Source organism: Bombus fervidus, chromosome 17, assembly GCF_041682495.2.
Source record: "Bombus fervidus isolate BK054 chromosome 17, iyBomFerv1, whole genome shotgun sequence".
NCBI classification, from domain to species: Eukaryota; Metazoa; Arthropoda; class Insecta; order Hymenoptera; family Apidae; genus Bombus; species Bombus fervidus.
The window spans coordinates 4,151,767-4,170,108 of NC_091533.1; the positions used below are offsets into that span (position 1 = coordinate 4,151,767).

General features: G+C 37.9%; 1 protein-coding gene across 3 annotated transcripts; it reads right to left on the reverse strand.

Moving 5' to 3' along the window:
- Positions 1-835: 835 nt before the first annotated feature.
- Positions 836-18,294, reverse strand: Ino80 (chromatin-remodeling ATPase INO80). 3 transcript variants are annotated; one of them, XM_072020267.1, is made up of 27 exons: positions 18,071-18,294; positions 17,311-17,470; positions 17,152-17,231; positions 16,862-17,073; positions 16,612-16,785; positions 16,252-16,548; positions 16,017-16,175; positions 15,759-15,928; positions 15,458-15,674; positions 15,287-15,374; positions 14,907-15,198; positions 14,639-14,841; positions 14,413-14,553; positions 14,212-14,333; positions 13,835-14,130; positions 12,965-13,247; positions 12,718-12,861; positions 12,387-12,642; positions 12,178-12,305; positions 12,013-12,107; positions 11,315-11,387; positions 10,363-10,521; positions 10,161-10,263; positions 9,658-9,770; positions 9,336-9,521; positions 8,891-9,260; positions 836-3,155 (listed from the first exon to the last, which is right to left on the reverse strand). In XM_072020267.1, the coding sequence occupies exons 2-27, from the start codon at positions 17,442-17,444 to the stop codon at positions 2,740-2,742; spliced, it is 4,911 nt and encodes a 1,636-aa protein (XP_071876368.1). In that variant the 5' UTR covers positions 17,445-17,470; positions 18,071-18,294; the 3' UTR covers positions 836-2,739. The 3 variants fall into 3 exon arrangements, with proteins under 3 accessions (XP_071876368.1, XP_071876367.1, XP_071876366.1); XM_072020266.1 differs by lacking the exon at positions 836-3,155 and adding an exon at positions 17,708-17,927 and having other exon boundaries at positions 8,871-9,260; XM_072020265.1 differs by lacking the exon at positions 836-3,155 and adding an exon at positions 17,708-17,927 and having other exon boundaries at positions 8,871-9,260; positions 17,992-18,294.
- Between the last annotated feature and the right edge of the window lie 48 nt (positions 18,295-18,342).

Sequence of the window (18,342 nt, forward strand, 5' to 3'; positions counted from 1 at the left end):
GTTTGCCTTTTGGAAAATTAAACGCTAATCGTATATTCGGGGCTCTCTTACGCTTCTATACTAATCACCAGTATGCTTTATCTTGTCACGCTGCACGTTCCTGCGTATATTACTTTTTTTTTCAACTAACATCGGTATTTATTGCTGTTAATAATCGAAGAAAGAAAAATAATAAATAAAAAAATATTCGATCGTAAAAACTTTAAATATTACCTTTTTGAATTACTAACTTAATGATAAGCTGAATTTAAGTGACATTTCACGATATCGATGTAGAGATGGGTGTGCGCGAAAGCAAGAAGCGAATAACGCTCGTCCGTACGTTGGTGACACTAGCATCGGTTCATCCATTATTCACCGTTCATCCATTTACTTCATTTACCTCGTTCACTTGGTTGTATCGCCACAAAAACCAGTAACCGGACACTCGTAACGCGCACGTCACGATTCAAGGAATGTACCGTGGAAAATAAACGCAACAACACAGAAATCCCATTCCTGAGAAAGACCCTTTCTTCTTCATCTTTTTTTTTTCTTCTTCTTCTTTTTCATTGGTTTAGAAATTATTTTTCCCTTTTGTCTTCGATTTACAAGCGAAGTCGCGTAGAAAACAGTCGATTCTCAATTTTCAGTTATTTTAAAATATAAAATAAATTTTATTTATACTAATATATAACCGATTTAATACACGTTTTTTGAAAGATTTACCCAACTATCAAGAACTATTTGTTTATCGTCCGTTGTATAACGTATTGACACTGATAATAATAATAATTTAAAGGTACCAAAGTCTTCGGTAAACGGGGAAAGTTCGGAATAAAATAAACTTTGACAATTAGCGGCCATTTGAATCGTTTATTGCTAATATAAATACCATTCATTTACAGATCGAATCGACCCAATGACGGTCCATAATGCGCATAAAAAATATCGTCTAACCGAGTCTAATGACGGAATAATGCTACTGCGTTTGACAAGTTATAATACGTTGAGAGGAATGGAGAAAAAGAAAAAGCGAGACAGACAGAGATAAAGTATAGAGAGAGAGAGAGAGAGAGAGAGAGAGAGAGAAAGAGTCAGAAGAAGAGAGACAAGAGAAAAAAGTGAAAGAACGAGGACTGCGAGGGAGAATGTTTTCTTTTTCTTTTCAACCTTCGCTTCGTCGAACGATCGTTTTGTCGATCATCGAAAGAAAAAGAAAATATACGATATATAATACATTTCCTTTATCGATCGCTGCACGAACATCCTCGTATTTTTATTCGTTTCAAATTCCTGGCTATATTTCGACATTTTCGTCGCGTAGATCGAACGATTCTATACACGACATTTAACTAATCATAAAATAAAATCTAAAAGCTATTCCACGGTGCTGTTTCGACGCTTGTTCGTTTTCATGTTTCTTCGTTTTCCGTTTCGAGAAAGTGCAAAGAACTTTCTTGGCAAGTCTTCCGGTAATAACCGTGTCTTGAATCGGTCGACTTTTGTCTATTTGTATTTCCTAACGTACTTTCTTACTCTTCTTCTTTTTTTTTTTTTTTTTTTTTTTTTTGCTTCTTCTCTTTTCGGCTACTGTTTTTTTTTCCCCCTTTGCTTTAGTTCTTCGTTGAATTTCCTTGTCACTTGCTTCTAATCGAGCAAGCTCAAACTTGCTTCATTAAGTACCTAATAACGAGTGGCACGATTAATTTGTACAAATTGCCTAAGGATAGCGCGCGTGTTGAAAAAATTCAAGACTAACTTTTATTTACTTTATTCGACCATTTTTTCCCTTTCTTAAGAAGATACGCACGAGATTGTTAATTGTTCCTTAACGATTTATTTAAATATGGACAAGTTATCTCAATTTTATACATACTTTACACACGGCTCGAGAATTTTATACCAGCACTTCTCGAAATCGCTTAAAATACAGGAAGGTTGCGATCGATAAAATTCCTTTATTTCTTAATTAATCGACTTGGGTTCTGAAACATCGCTTCGATACGATGAATTCAAACGTCGAATTATCAAAATCACGTGATAAAAATCCTTTCGTCGAAGACGGAAAGATCCGGGTGACTGGAATCACTCGCGTGTTGTTCACTGTGCCAACCAATTGGATCTAACTTCACTAACGCAGGCTAATTTCATTCGCGAACGGAGAACGTCGCTGTGAACAAACGCTGCATGTATTTCTTTAAAAGATCTCCATTGCACTATTTGAGCGTAGGGTTCTCGCGAGTAAAGTCTATCACTGTAAATCGAGTCCAGAATCCTTAACAAAAAGAAACTACATGGATATACTTATCGTGTATATACTTTTGTGTATAAGAAAACAGCAACAAGAGAATGACGATTGCATTCTCGCTACTGGTCACTGAACACATTTTTAGAAGCTTCTTTTAAAAATCCATCTAATCATTCGACGAAATCGGAATTGATCCGTCAAAGAATGCACAATGTCTCTATGTTTAAATAAGTAACGATCGAAGACTGCTTACTTTAAAATTAGAGTATAGATGCGATTGAATCCTCGAGATAAAAGTTCAAAATTCCTTTGGATCCAAGTATCTTCCCTTTCATTTAAATTAATTAAAACGTTACTCAGAAATTAGCGAAGAAACGGTCTCGTCTTGCAAACATTTCAGACGAACGCGATTCAATTGCTTCTTAGACAACACTTCACACAGATTGTCGAGTTCCGACAGTTCAGGAATCTCCTTCGAGGATCACTCTAAGGAACTCTCCCTGCGAAAGCTAGGACGAACCGCGCGGTTGTTGTTGCTGTTGTTGCGTGTAGAATCCGAATGGTCTGGATTCTGCCGTCGTCGGAGAAAACGATGCACCGGTGTTCATCGACGAAGAAGAAATGGATGGACCAGATCCCGAGGCTCGATGTGCCGAGGATTTCTGTTGATTTACACTAGCGATCGTCTGTTGGGATCTAAGAGGAACCGGAAGTGGCCGCTGGACCTTCCGACCGTGATGATGACCGGCAGTACGATATCCTTGGTGACCGGGACCCGTTGGTCTCAACCGAGGTCGTCCTGGACCACGTCGAATCGTTGGTGCTCCTCCTCTGCCTGGAAGAGAACCCAATGTTCCTACCGATCCCAATGGACCTACCGAACTGGGACCATCGCCTTCTGTTGGACCGGAACCTCCTTGTACCCCTGTAACATCAAATAATCCTCTTCAAAATGTTACCTTTTACGTTATTCGTTTACATACGCTGCGTCTGGTAACTGTAAAACTATTCAAAGATGTTCAATTCTTGCACACGTACGACAACTATTTAATCGACGACGTCTATTTTATCTCGTTCTATTAGCTTTTGTAAATTAAGTAGCTTGTCGTTAAGTACAAACAAATACAAACGATATTTATCCATACTATGATGTTTATCCGCCACGGCTGTTACAAATAACGTTTCTATACCGCCTCACAAAATACAAATAAATCAAACAAAGTCCCATAACTCAGTATAGATAGAAAGGAGAAAGAAGAAGAAGATTGCCGAGGTCGAATTTCTTAAATACGAAGAGCCTCGCGTTTCCAGGACTACGATCATCGGAGACCACACGTCGAATCGACGAAAGGTTATCGTACGCAAGGAACGTTCTCGATGCGCCGTAGAGAATCGATTGGAAGTTTGTCGGCGCGAAGATCACCGGAGAAAATCGGCGTGCTCGACGCGCGATGGAGACGATAGGTCGCAAGATAAGAAGCGAGATGCCTTAGAGGTACGAATTTCGCGGGAAAGAGGACGCAAAGACCACGCGGCCGGGCTCCTGCAACTTTTCACGATTATAATGGCAGATGCAGGGTACGAACGGGGCCCTCCATTTAACGTGGAGTGGTCTGACCAGTTAATCGGTTATTCACCGGTACACCGCGGCACGGTACGAAGACAAACTCGAGGATCGTGCCACGGTATCTATTCGACTGATGGTAAGCGCAGGAGCCGGCCACACGAGGACGAGCACGCGGGGCCAGGAGAGGGTAGAAGAATTTAATGAGATAGCGAGAGAGAAAAATTCTGGCTAGCGGAGGAGGAGGGTGAGTGACAGGGTCGGAGGTCAGTAGCCGAGCAAGGATGTACAAGAGGACGTTTTCTTTCTCTTTCCAGCTAGCATTTCTCTCCCTCTCTCTCTCTCTCTCTCTCTTTTTCCTTTTTCCCTCCCTTCCTTCCTTCCTTCCTTTCCTTTCCTTTCGCCTATTCTTTTTCCCTTTTTCCCATTCGCACACAGGCTTCGCGCTCGTTCGAGTCGTCGACATTCCTTGGCACGTTTTCGATCCTTTCAGCAGACGCTCTTCAGCCACCTCGGCAAAAGAGAGGAAGTTGAAGTGGCCACTCGGCAACAAAAGGCCGAAGAAGGTAGGAAAAGCACGAGGGACTCGTTTTCTCATTATAGCAGGCGCGCTTTTCTAGTTTTCCGTGCGCTCGATTCTAACGAGATTTCCAAGCAGCGCTTCTCCATGCAGATCCTCGAACGCGTACGCCAATTCCTTCGGATAACAAAGAGCGTCCTGGAGGTGTACTTGGTGCTGCTGACGCGATCACAGTTTGCAGAGCGTTAAACTACTTCTAAAGGAAGTAGTATGGGGAAAATGGTAAAAGAAAAGTAAGGGCGTTGAACGTTTTCGTACAAACGTACAAGATGTTCACCGTGATCGAAGAGAAACAGCCGTTTGCGATATCGTTAAGTTTGCGCGTTTGCCGCCGTCAGCAGCGAATAAAAAAAAATTATGCACATGGTATCGTTTGAAAATGTAAGGTGAGTTTTAATCTTTTATTAAATCAAACGTTCTTTCGATTTGTTGTAATTGAAGAACATTTGTTTCATCTGTAAGGAATATTTAACGCTTTCAAGACTGAGCGTTGGCAGAGGATAATCGTTTATCGATTATTAATAGCAATAAATAGCAATTTTGGTTCAGGAAAAAGTAGTATACACAGGAATGTTTAACGCGAAAGAATTAGTATATTAGTGTGTTCCTAAAATTAAAAGCTAACTAGTTTAATATCCAGAATAAGATTAACGAATAAAAAATGAAATTAAAATTTGACCAAGCGAACGAAAAATGTTGAAAACTTTTAGCAAATCCTGACTCAACATTCACAGTCTACCATAACAAGATCGTTCAACGAGAACTCAAAGGGAGAAACGAAGAAAGAGAGGAAAATGAAGGAAGATCCGATGCCTAATTGGTTTGATGTTCAACCTAGAGCGAAATCTGAAGGAAGAAGAAAGAACACCGAGGGGTCGGTTAAAATATTTTCGCGTATCGAGGATCCCGCGATTCCCGCGAGAAGCACGCGTGGGTTAGATCCGTGGCGGGAGATAGAGTTTGGTGTACGCGTACGAAGAGGAGGGTTCTCGAGAAGTTTCGAGGTAGCTGGAAGGACGAATGGAACGCGAGGATCCGCGGAATGTCGACCGTCCGGCTGGCAATATCCTTGCCCCGTCCTATCTTCCCGCATTATCCTGCCGTATCTCAGCCGTACAGCACACAGCCAAACTCTCATTCCCTGCCCCTTTTCGTCCTTTGCCGTGGCGCGGCTTCTTTCGCGGTGTCTCGAGATGCTCTCTCGCCTCGAGCACCCTGCAACCGGAGAAAATTATTGCATTCTAAAGCAGAAGACAGTGAAATAGTTTTGCCGCTACCCTCCGGCTAAACGACCGTCGTTCCTGCCCAATGAGGATAATGAATCGTCAGATTCTCGTTATCGTAATGCCGACGAATGGCCTTTCAGCTAAGGGAAGGTGTCTTGATGTCCCTGAAAGAGAGAAAAAGAGAGAAAGAGAAAGAAGAGTTTTCGGTGATTCTAAAAGGACTGGATTATCGGAACATTTCGAAATGATCCTTCGAAGTACGATACACTAGCTTGTACAAGTATTTGAACGTTGACTCTTCAAATTCTTCTCGTACGAAGGACAAAAGTAAATGATCGACTGGCTAAATGTTAAACGTAACTATTTTTAGCAGGATTACCTTTCATCGATAATTGGCAAAAATACATTTTTCGGAAAGTTTGATAAAAATTCGGTACCGAGAGGCTCGAGAGCAATTACATTCTACGTCTGATCACATTTCAGACAGAAAGAACAATTGGATCGAATGATAGGTAGCTGAATCATCATGGCGGAAGTAGGAAGCTCGTAGCTACAGAGGTTGTCTCAACCACTCGAACTGGTTGAAATTACTTTCCGTTACATGACACGGAAATATGATGAAAGCAATGCGGACGAACAAGATGACACGGTACGGTACGGTACGGTGAGGTACGGCACGAATCTACAAAATCCAACCCTCTTAAACCCCTATATTCTTGGTGCAAGCAGGACTACCTAACTCGTGGCGAAAAATTATGCGAACGATTACTCGAACGACGAACACGCCGATGCTTGGATATTTGTAATTTAACTAACGAAATTTGATCGACTCTGGCAAACGAAGATCGAACCAGATTCAATGGAAACCGTTTGATTTCGTTACATTTGTAGATACGTTACAGAGAATAGGTTTCTTCGAGATGTATCGTGCGAGCAGAATTTTAGAAACGCAGATGAGAAAAGAGAACGTCTGGCGGAGAAGAGAGCGCGTTATATCGCTTACTTTCATCGATCGATATGTTGCTGTTTATTCGCAAAATATATCTGAAACGGAATCCTTTATCGTCTCACGATACAAAAGGACAGAAGATAATGTATTTTCATTAAAGTTCGAACAAATCAGAAAATACAGTGTCGTCTCTTGTTGTGCATTTTAAATTACTAATTGTAAGATAAGGTGAAAGAAGCAGTGCGTGAAAACCTATAATTAGCAAATAGAGTTAATGGAATAACATTGACAGAAATGATCGATACTAACGAGACAGAATCGTACTTCGGACTAACGAGGCATTGTTTCATTGCACGCGAGATAAAAGCGATATTACACAAGATTATTTGGAATAAATTTTTTCCTTAGTGACAAATCCAAAGATTTTTAGAGTAAAGTAAAGAGAAAGGAACATAAGGAAAATGAATAGAGGAGAGAAAGAAACGAGGTGAAATAAAGGGGGCAGAGTAACGAAGCGATAGTCGAAAGGGGAAGGTAGAAAAGACGGAGAGGGGTGCGAGCGAGTTCCAAAAACCTAAGAAGAACATCATCGATCGCAGCTGTCGCGTTCGCTCCGCACCTGCTATTGTCCGCTCGCCTTCCAGTCGACGACAAGTGAGAGAGGGAACGACCCCTTTCCTTTCCGTATATATAGCACGAAATAGCGTACGAGCGAGCGCGCGTGCATGAAGGTGGCGTGTACGTTGCCCGCGTAAACTTCGGTCCACGTGTCGTTGCGTGAGGGCCACCTAAGTGCGGCTCGCTTTCGTCGGGCCCTCTTCTCACTTCTCTTTTTCTCCTTCGCTTCTATCTCTCTCCATCCTGCTTACTCGTGCGACTTTCTTTCCTCTCCTTCTTTGTCGTTCGAAACTTGCATCTCGCGCGACACAATGCGTTATGCAACGATAGGATCGCGGTACCGAATTAATCTTACAAATGGTCGACGTTCAAAATAACGTTTCAAATATAATTTGAAGTAGCTTCACACGAACCGTCCCGTAGCTTGCAATAACTTAAAATAGTTTCGAACAAATAATTAATAAAAATAATTATAGAAAATCGCTTGCATCAATTTGACTCGTGACAACTGAAAATATGTAAATGTATCATTCAGTTATCTTCGATAAAAAATTTCCAAGGATTACTTACAAAAAAAGAATATACCCGAATGTTAGATTTAATGTTATTATATGTCTAGAAATTTCAGTCTTCTCGAGCACATTCACCCGTCAATAATCATCACGTATATTACACATGCAACGTAATAACAGAAAAGAGAAAACAAAAACAAGATTGAAGAGCCCCAAGTCCGTCTAAATCCGTCATCCTCGTCAATTCAAACCACGCTTCATTCTTGCAAAAAAAAAGAAAAAAAAACATGACCACTGACCAACTAACAAAAAAATCAAGATATCCTCGTCCCAGAAGACGCTACATAGTACTCGAGCGTATGAAAACTGCGGGCGAAAGAGTGAGTCACAAAGAGGGTGGATATCTCCAAGGGTAAATCGCGTACCCTTAGGAAGAGCGCCAACTGTTCGTCGCAACACTTGCGCGCACATGTAACCGCGAGGGAATTTCGGTGGATTTCACGTCAGTCAAGGGATATTCGCGGTGCCCAGGGGTGTTTTCTTTTCGCACCGAGACCAAAATCCCATGAGAACCGAACCAAGTGGCGCAGTAGATGCAAAAAGGGGGCTCTGGATCTATGAAAGAGTCAGTCGGGATTAACGGTGTATCGATTTGAGGGTGCGTCACGAAAAGTCATTTGGATCAGGCAAGGGGGCACATTTCGAGTCGGCCCCCGAAAGTTCTTGCTTAATCCTCTTAGCCGTATCGTCCAATACTCTACCAGAGTCAGCGTGCGTTTCTCAGCGATTTAAGCTCGAGTTTCAAAGGTGAACGTTGTTGGACCGCTCGAAATCTAACTATGTCCATAGAAAATTCTCTCGCCGAACGTATTACGCATTCTGCGCTGTACAAATAGGGATATTAGATAATCTTCGTTATTCGTGGTAACGGATTACGAGTAATGCATATTTTATATTAACGAACTCATTGCGTTACGTGCAAAGTGCATGCTTAAATATTCATTAGGAGACATTATACAATTTCGCGTATCGGCGATGAATCTACTCGTTCAACTGGATTCGACTAATCTATATTTCTGTACGTTCCCGTGAAAAATCCTTGGCACGAATTATTATACAGCTACTAATGCACTTTAATTTTTTAATAGGTTTTAGCCTAGTTCACCATCAACGATAATGGATACTCTTACTTTTTAAGCGACAAATCTAACAAACTAAATACTTGCCATGTTGCAGAGTGTGATCGTTGGCTGTACCACTACTGGTCGGAGATAAAGATACCGGTGATTGAGGACTGCTTCCGACACCTTTGGACGGTGGATGAAGCAGAAGGAGGCCTCGACCCTTTCCTCCAACGGGTCCTCCTCTACGGGAACCACGAGGTCTTCCCCTCTTGCTAGTACCACGAATCGTAGGCCTCATCCGAACGCTACTTCCGCTGCTGAAAGACACGTGGTGATCGAGACGGCTGACTTTTCCAGGATCTGCAAACTGACCCGTTCGAGATTGTCGACTGTCGCCAGAAGATACTCCCACTGGACCATCCACATCCACAACCAGGCCATCGTTGCTCGTCTCGTCCTGAACATATTAAAGTATTTCGAATTTATTAATTCTATTGTATTATCATTATTCTTGAACGGTACTGACGCATACCTCTGATTTAACAGGACTGGTTGGTACGCTATAGTCGTCTGCGTTATCGAGCATCTGTTGATGATTATTAATCTGATATGACGGAACACCACCACTGACTAGAGTACTTTCATTGGAATTAGCTTGAACAATGTCGCCGATCTTGTCACCGTTAGCATCAGACAGACAAGGCTTCTTTACATCGCTCTGGTAAAAAATCATAAAAAAAAAAAAATAAAAATAAAAAAGATCGAAATTAAGGAAAAATAAGAAACATTCCATTAATAATGGGAAAAATTGAGGATGAAAAAGAAAATAGCGGCACTAAGGGCGCTAGGCTTACCTTGACCGGAAGCGCGGTTAACTTCCTCTTCCGGTCTCTCTCCTTGTGGTATAAGTTCGACTCAAGTCGGGTATCCTCCGCGTGCTGCTTTCTCTCCTCGCTCCGTTGGCTGTCTGAAATATACGGACAGGCTTATATACGGGGACGTTCGTTACTTCTTTTCTTATTATTATTCGTTATTAGAGCATTAGCATAACCTAACGAGCATAATGTAACTGCATCCACGCTCTTTCCTTCCCCTATCTTCTCTTATTCCCTTTCTCTCTATCTTATTGTGTGCCAGCTTGCGTCCCGGCACGAGAATACAACTGAAATCGCGCTTCAGCAGGCAAAAATGCAGTATAGTATTCTTTATTTGCATTCAAACTTTCATTCACCAAGATTATAGAGTTACTTGTTTTATAATAATTGTAAACATGTCGTAACAATGTGATAAATTAAATTGTAAGAAATCGCTAATAAATCAATTAACGCTCGAATAAAAATTAAATAAAGATATTCACATTTTGCTTCGATTTCCTCGTCGTCTAACAAAAGAGAAACGACCTCCTTGGGCTTCAGAGTGTCCGGTTTGAAATTTCCTCCGCTAATTACCATACGTTGTATCTGCAAAAATTTTTAAATTACGTTTCTTTTACTATTAAAAAATGTCATCTTTCCTGAGGATGATCCTGATGTAAATTTTCAATTTTGAGTCAAGTGTACCTCGCTCTTTTCTCGAGCACGTTGTAGTATCCTTTCCTCGATAGTTCCCTTGCAAATTAATCGATATACTGTAACCTGTTTCGTTTGACCCAGCCTATGGGCCCGATCCATAGCTTGCTGATCCACCGTAGGATTCCAGTCGCTATCGTAAAAGATTACCTATGAAATAAAATTTGATCGTCATTCATGAAAAAATGTGTACAACTGCTTTCGTGGTAAAAAATACCATCTTTTAATACAAAAATTAACGATTGAAAATCAGATCATATTTATATATCATACGCGGTGCTCTAAATAGGGACACTTCTCCTTCCATTCGATATTCGAACGAGAGCATATGCAAATCGTAGGCTTCGCAAAATGAATGCCTGCAGTCTATGTTCGTGCACTTTCGTACGTAACAGAATGCAGTTTCGGCAATGCAGGGGAACGACCCTGACTAAAGATTCTTATCGATTCTACCATTAATCTGTGGTATCACTTTATTCGTAATCAAGATATACGATCTACCGTCACAGTTTCTTTGGACAGATGAGAAACTTATGCGAAGACCAATTTATTCAATTATTTATTTAATTATATAATATAAAGAATTTCCCATAAATCTTTATCTATCATGTATATTTGTACTTTTTTAAAGTGTTTTTATGTATCACGCAAGACGACATTAAATTAGGTAGAGGATATCAGCCTTGTTAAATCGATGATGGCAAAGTTGAATAGCGAAAGCCAATGCATATCGTGATTAAACGTTATCTCGATAAAAAATAGAATCGCCATTTCTCACGCTATGCTCGTTCGTTTTCGATCAATTACAATCGTTCCCTAAGTTTCGTGCTATTTGTCCTGGACGTCGAAAGAAAAAACAAAAGGCGAACGGCCGACTTTGTGAAATCGTAAGGCGAATACGTACAAGGTACGAACCGATAAAGCATAGGATAACATTACTAACCGTATCTGCTGCAGTGAGGTTTATTCCCAGGCCTCCGGCTCGAGTACTCAGCAGAAAGACGAATATGTCCGCCCTGAAACACGAAACAGTGCATGTAGATCGAACAGTCGAGTACGACGCGTTTTGCATGTAAATTAATTCGGTACGCTGGTGGTGCACTTAGAGGATTTCCAGTATGAAATACATTAGCTGAATATATTTTATCGCTTTCAAGATTTCCATGATCCGATTGTAATTTTGATAATTGGAAACACAGGTGAAAGGATATTGCATTTTTCTTCTTTGCTTTTTTGAAATTCAACTCAGGTTTGGAATAGAATATGTTAACAGATAATGACATGGCTAAAATGGCATTCATGGCGAGCAGCCAAAGCTGCAGCTGTCTACGAGACAGGACCGATTCGCCAATTAATTCGCGTGTTAGTTATGCGCGAGTGAACGAAGGAACGACATGCTAAGAGGCAACGCCTTATACATGCAACATGATGCGTAGTTGATATATATTTTAAGCAGCACTAAGAAAACATTCATTCGGTTTATCGATGATATATTACCGTTAAATTAATAGACGACGCTCGTATCGATCGATAGATATTACGATTTTTAACCGGCATAAAATTACACGCGAAATATTTACGAGTTTTCATAAAATAATCGAAAATTCTATGCAAAAATTAAGAAAGAAATATAACAGTTACCTTTTTTGAAAGTCTGCAACCATATCTCGTCGATCTGAGATTTTAGAAGAACCGTCTAATCTCATAAAAGTATGTTTCCTATGATACATGTACTCCTGCAATGAAGACGTGATATAAAATCTTGTAATGACTATTTCTTCGAAGATCCAGATTAAATAAAAATACCTCTAACAAATCGATCATTTTTGTCATCTGAGAGTAGATAAGGACTCGATGGCCTTGTTCTTTAAGACGACGTAGAAGACTATCCAAAACGGAAAGTTTTCCAGCATCTGTTACTAAAGTTTGCTTATCTATAACAATATTACAAATAAAAGGAATGTTGTATTAAAATACATATGAAAAATCTACTACAAATCAAAGAAAATTCTTACCCGGTACTATAATATTTGACCATCCATTTATAGGAGTACATGCAGAAATTCCACCATGCGGTTCTACAGAAAATGTTGACGTCATCTGTGTTAAACGAAAGCTCGAGTTCTCTTGTGACGTTGTAATAGAAAAAGCTCGTTCACAACCAAACCAAAGAAGTCGTTGACCAAACTTCCCACCGCATTCTTCGTGTCTTCTCCATGCGCACGCTGCGGAACTATTACTAACGTATAATTTTCGAGGACTAACTTGTACCTGAAATATTTATTAATTATATTAGATCTTCCATTATTTTGATTTTGAATTGATTTATTGTATCAATATAAAAACCTTAGGAAAAGTATCGCAAATAAATGGTGGAATGGTGGTCTGTTGACAATGTCGCATTATTGGTGGCCTAGGAAAATGGGGATGCTCCGGTAACAAAGTCACTTTTGTGTCTTCTTGTTCAGCTTTGGTAGAAGGGAGTATTCTCTACAATAAATAAATAAATAAATAAATATATATATTTATACCTTGATTGGATTAACCCATCAAATAAATATAAGAAAGAAGAGGAATAATATTGATTCTGTACCTTCAATAATTGATTAGCAACTTTTTTACTGCTACGTAAAATTCGATGAGCGACAGTCTCGGGCATTGAATGAATAACATGAGTTGTATGCGTATATACAGGTTCTCCTTCAATTATCTTTCTTGTGAATATTAAATCCTGCAATGTATTCGTTGATGAGTCGATTTTTCTAGATAAAAGGAACATCTGGTTCATAGGTATCTCCGTTCTCTCGTCAGCATTCCAATCCTCCCAGTAATGCATCATTTTTATTCTCCTCTCCATTATAGTTGCGAGACACAATCTAAGCGTAAATGATAAAATAAATATTGTAAAATGTAGTATACTATATACAGGGTGATAAAGGAAAAGATTCATTACCTCTAGGATAGATAATAGCGACCAAATGATGGATAAGTGTCCTAATAAATATGGGTCAAAAAATTAATATTTTCAAAATTATAAACAATTTTTTATTTCGGTTAAAGCGACATTTTCATTTCAGGAGCTGTCATATCATGTGGAAACAAAGGGTTGTCGTTATCATTTCTTCTTTTCCTGGTTACAGAATATTTTTTAACATATTCCTCTTCCATTTCCACAAACGCTTGACATTTTCCTACCAAAGAATTGTGTACTCTTTCAAAAAATCCTAGACATGTTCTAGCTATTTTACTGGCATTTTGTATTTTCCTTATTAAAGAGTACACTACAAGAAAATCATCCGCTTTAACCGAAACAAAAAATTGTTTGTTACTTCAAAAATATTCATTTTTTGAGCCAAATTTATTCGGATTCTTTTTCATAATTAGGAGAGTATGATCTACCTTAGACGTGATGGATCCTTTTTTTTTTTTAATCACTCCGTATTTAACATAAAGAGTTACGTACCTGAATATAATACCAACAATAAACATTTTATTCATTTCCATTGGGGACAAATTTATAAATCTACTAAAAGAAAAAGAATTTTGAGAAAAGCTTCCATTGCCATCGTGAAGAGTCCGATGTATATATTCAGTAGCAAATATAAATAGCTTATTATACAACAAGTAATCTTTAGATGGCAATGAGAGGTGCCTCAATCCTTCTTTATATAATAATGCAGGCATTTCATAACATTCAGTGTGCATGAAAAATGGAGATTTTGCATCTCTACGCTCAAAGAGTTCTGGATGATTGCAAACCTAAAATTAATGAAATAGGTATTAATATAGCGTGTGGATAACATAAAGAATATGTTAAATTTTAAATATATCGATTATTACCTTTCGGAATTGCATGACTAGATTCATAAGATTTGATGTGAAATTTTTATCATTGGATGCAGTGTCACCACCACCCACTGTATAGTGTAGGAGATCTTCTATCCTAATCTTCTTTTTCAATGCTGTCCAAAAAATACATTATGATTTTTTAATACTATAAAAAACGTAAACTCCTAATATGCAAAAACATTACAACCTTACCTGAATAAAGTAATTTTTGACGAGTAGTAAGAGGACAATATACCATCACTTCAATTTTATCGGATAATTCATTCTCTACATCTTTCTTTATTCTACGCAACATGAAAGGCTTCAAAATCATATGTAATCTTGATAAATGCTCTAAATATAAGGAAAAAGTATTAGATTTGTGAAATATTATTTTACTATATCATTAAATAAGAAATATACAACAAAAATATATTACTCTCGTCAATCCCTGTTTTATTTTCCGCGTGACTCTCGATATCTTTAGAAAACCATTCGTTAAATTCATCGTGAGAATCAAATAAAGTAGGCATTATAAAATGTAACAAAGCCCATAATTCTGCCATGCTGTTTTGAATAGGTGTGCCACTAAGTAACAATCTATTGCGACAGCTGAATCCAAGCAATAATTTCCATCTCATACTGTAAAATAGATGTTATAATATCATCCCTATAAAATAGAAATAAACATCCGAGTAAGCACCAACCTGCTGGTACTTTTTATAGCTTGTGCTTCATCTAGAATCATATACTGCCATTTTATTCTATTAAAGTACTTGTAATCGGTAATAACTAATTGATAACTAGTTATCACTACATGAAATGAAGCTTCTTTCGTATGTAGATCTTTAGTATCCCAAAACTGTCTTAGTATTTTACGCTCTTGTGGATTGCCCCAATAAGGAACTACTTTAAACATTGGGACAAATCGTGCCATTTCTTGCTGCCAATTATGCAACGTCGAAGCCGGTGATATGATTAAAAATGGTCCCCATACAGCTACCAAAAAGTAAGTCCATTATATTATAATAAACAGTTTTAGATGTATTTGAGGTACACAGATTCGAGTATTTATTAATTAACTTACAATATTTTTCAGCGACATGACACAAAAATGCTATGGATTGTACAGTTTTCCCTAAACCCATTTCATCTGCCAAAATTCCACTAATACCCTGAAGAAAATGTCAAGAATATTCACATAAATGCATTTCTGATATTGCATTATATATTACAAGAATTTAATACATGCACCAACCTGATCATACAAATTAGCTAACCAATTCATTCCTTTCAGTTGATAACCTTTAAGGTTTCCTTTAAAAATCGAAGGTTGTGGATGTTCTAAATTTTCGGGTGTATCGCTAAGACGTAGTTCCTGAGATGCTGTTGCCGTATCGAACTGTTTCGCCCGAGCTTTTTCATTGTCAAATGCTTCTGTAGCATTCTTTTTTGCTTTTTGTTTCATAGCTTCGCTGTTTGTACATACGTCAAATCATGCCAATATATAACATATATTTGTTTACCAGTATGTATAAAAAAAAAAATAACAAATTTACCTATCGTAATCATCAATTCCAACAAGTCTTGGATTTTTTTCTTCGTCTAATTGATTTAAAATCCGCAGTTGCTCTTCAGGGGAAGCTTTCCCCAATTTTCGAGACATAAAATGTGCATAAAGTTCAGTTTGTGTAATAAGAAAATTTAATTTCCTTTGTTGTCGTTTCGCCTAAATTGCGAAATAAGATAAATAAAGTGTATTCGCGTTTTGCATTATAAGTAAAACATATTATATAAATATAACCAGTGTTAATCACCTCAATAAGCTCTACATCCATTTTTCGCTGTTCTTCAGCTTCCTTCTCTAATCTTCTTCTTGTTTCACGTTCGACTCGGTCATAACGTTTCCAGTAAGATTGCATTTCTCTTGTGAGGCGTTTGGCTCTCCATATAGTTTCTTTCATATTCTTTTGAGACTGTGAAAAAATAAATTAAAGTTTAAAAAAATGACTTTGCATAAAAACAAATAACAATGAACATAGTAATACACACTTGCATAGCTTTTTGCCTCCAATATTTCATACAATGCTGTGCTACTTTTTTACAACTAATTAATATTTCCTTATGATTATTGGTTTTTGCTCTTTGTACTTTTCCCAGTTCTTTTTTGGACATCATTACCCAAATCTTTCTTCTTCTCATAGCCATCACCTCTGGACTTTTATTGTTATGCTTTTTTCTGCCACGCTGGCGTGGTTGATGGCGCATTATTGCTTCCAATTCGGCTTCATCTAATTCTTCTTCCCTAGGAATTGTACGATCCCATTCATCATCTGGATAATCGCCTTCCTAAAATATTTATAACAGCATTTTATTTCTCAAATACATTGTATCAATTTTTATTCTACGTACAGGATAATCTTCCAAAGATCTATGGCGCGGTAATTTTTCCTTTTTTATTTTCATAACTTTCTTTTCTGGTTTCTTCTCTTTTTTCTTTTTATTTCCAACTATTAATTTTTGATGTTCTAAGAACCTATCGTAATTGGATAATAATCCAGCACTATAATATTGATATTGAATGTTCTGAAAACAAAAATTTCATATTATTAACAATTCTATACGTATATTTTACTGATCTTAATTTAAGCTTCAATTTTACCTCTGGTTTTTGGTAAAAACGTGCTTGGTATTTTTTTCTAAGTATGTGAAACTTTAACATTTCTTGAAAATCTTCTTCCGTAATGGGGCTATCTGTATCAGATCCTGAAGCTGAGCTATCCGATGAGTCACTTAACAAAATATCCTGCAACCAACGACGTTCTTCTCCCACACTCGACATGTTATATAGCCTTAGTTTATTAATTCTTTCCTCTGCAAAATTAATAGTTATGAATTTATTGTACAAAGTGTAGAATGACCATTTATTAAATACTAAAAAAATCTACAAACCTTCTTTTCGAATCAGAACATTATCGAGATAATTATCTGATCCTTCAGAAGATTCTGATGATACAGATTTGTCATCCTCACTGTAAATATCAAGAAAGTAACAATTTTTTATAAGATTCCTTATAATTCTTACTTCATAAAATATAAAAAAGAAGCTACCTAGTAGGATCTTGAAACAATTCATTAATTTGCCTTAAAAAGGGCTGTACATTAAGACTACGCTCCAATCTTTGCAGATGCAAAGGAGCAGCCATTTCCGCTTCCAACCTCATTGTGTTTGCTCTATCTGTCATTACCAGTTTGTATAAAATTCAACAACCTACAATAATGAAAGCATATCGTCAGTAATAGATATTGTAGTCTCTTATTAGTATAAAAGAATCAATCTCTATCGTATCTTTTATAACATATCATATTCAGTAGATCTAATAGTAAAATGAACTATTCAAGGTTGCAGGCTTCATTTAATGAATCACTCAATGAAATTTATTTAAAATATTAGTATTAGTGAGCCCGTTGTCAAGGAAACAAATATTTTATCTGTAATAGTACGAACCTAATATGACCCTGTGGTTATTTGACATTGCATAAAATATATTAAATGATTTTGGTGATACATGTTACATAGACAACAGGAAATTTTTTTTTTTTTACGTAATTCGTACGTAGCATGTAGCAAAATAAAAACATCTATCTTGCGTTTTGTATTAGTAAAGCATATAGGATTTTGCTGCTTACTGCATTGCCACAATGCTAGATTGTTTATTTGGTGTTTCCTGTAACGGGCAATACATGTTCAAGGCATGTAACCGCCGTATGGAATTGTGTGTAACCAATTACATTATATAAGGTGAATGACACGATGAATCGAGCTGGTGCGGTTATAATTTCGCGAAATTATTCGATAGTTTTGGATCACCTTCGGTTTGGTTAGAAGTAGCCTCACTTATTTAGCACGTAAGATAGGGTCGACCGCGAGGAAATGATTCCCTTTGTTCACATCGAAATTGGGTGTATCAGACGGAGGGAAATACATAGTAGAAAGAAGCCTAGAGAACGCAGACATTTGGCGTGCCATAAAACCAGGGCAGGGATAGGGCATATTGTTGGCCACCATTTTTGTTTTCAGTAGGTGGCGCCAGCTTAACCAACGTATAGGAGAACCATAGCTCTGTCCATAGCTTTACCAAC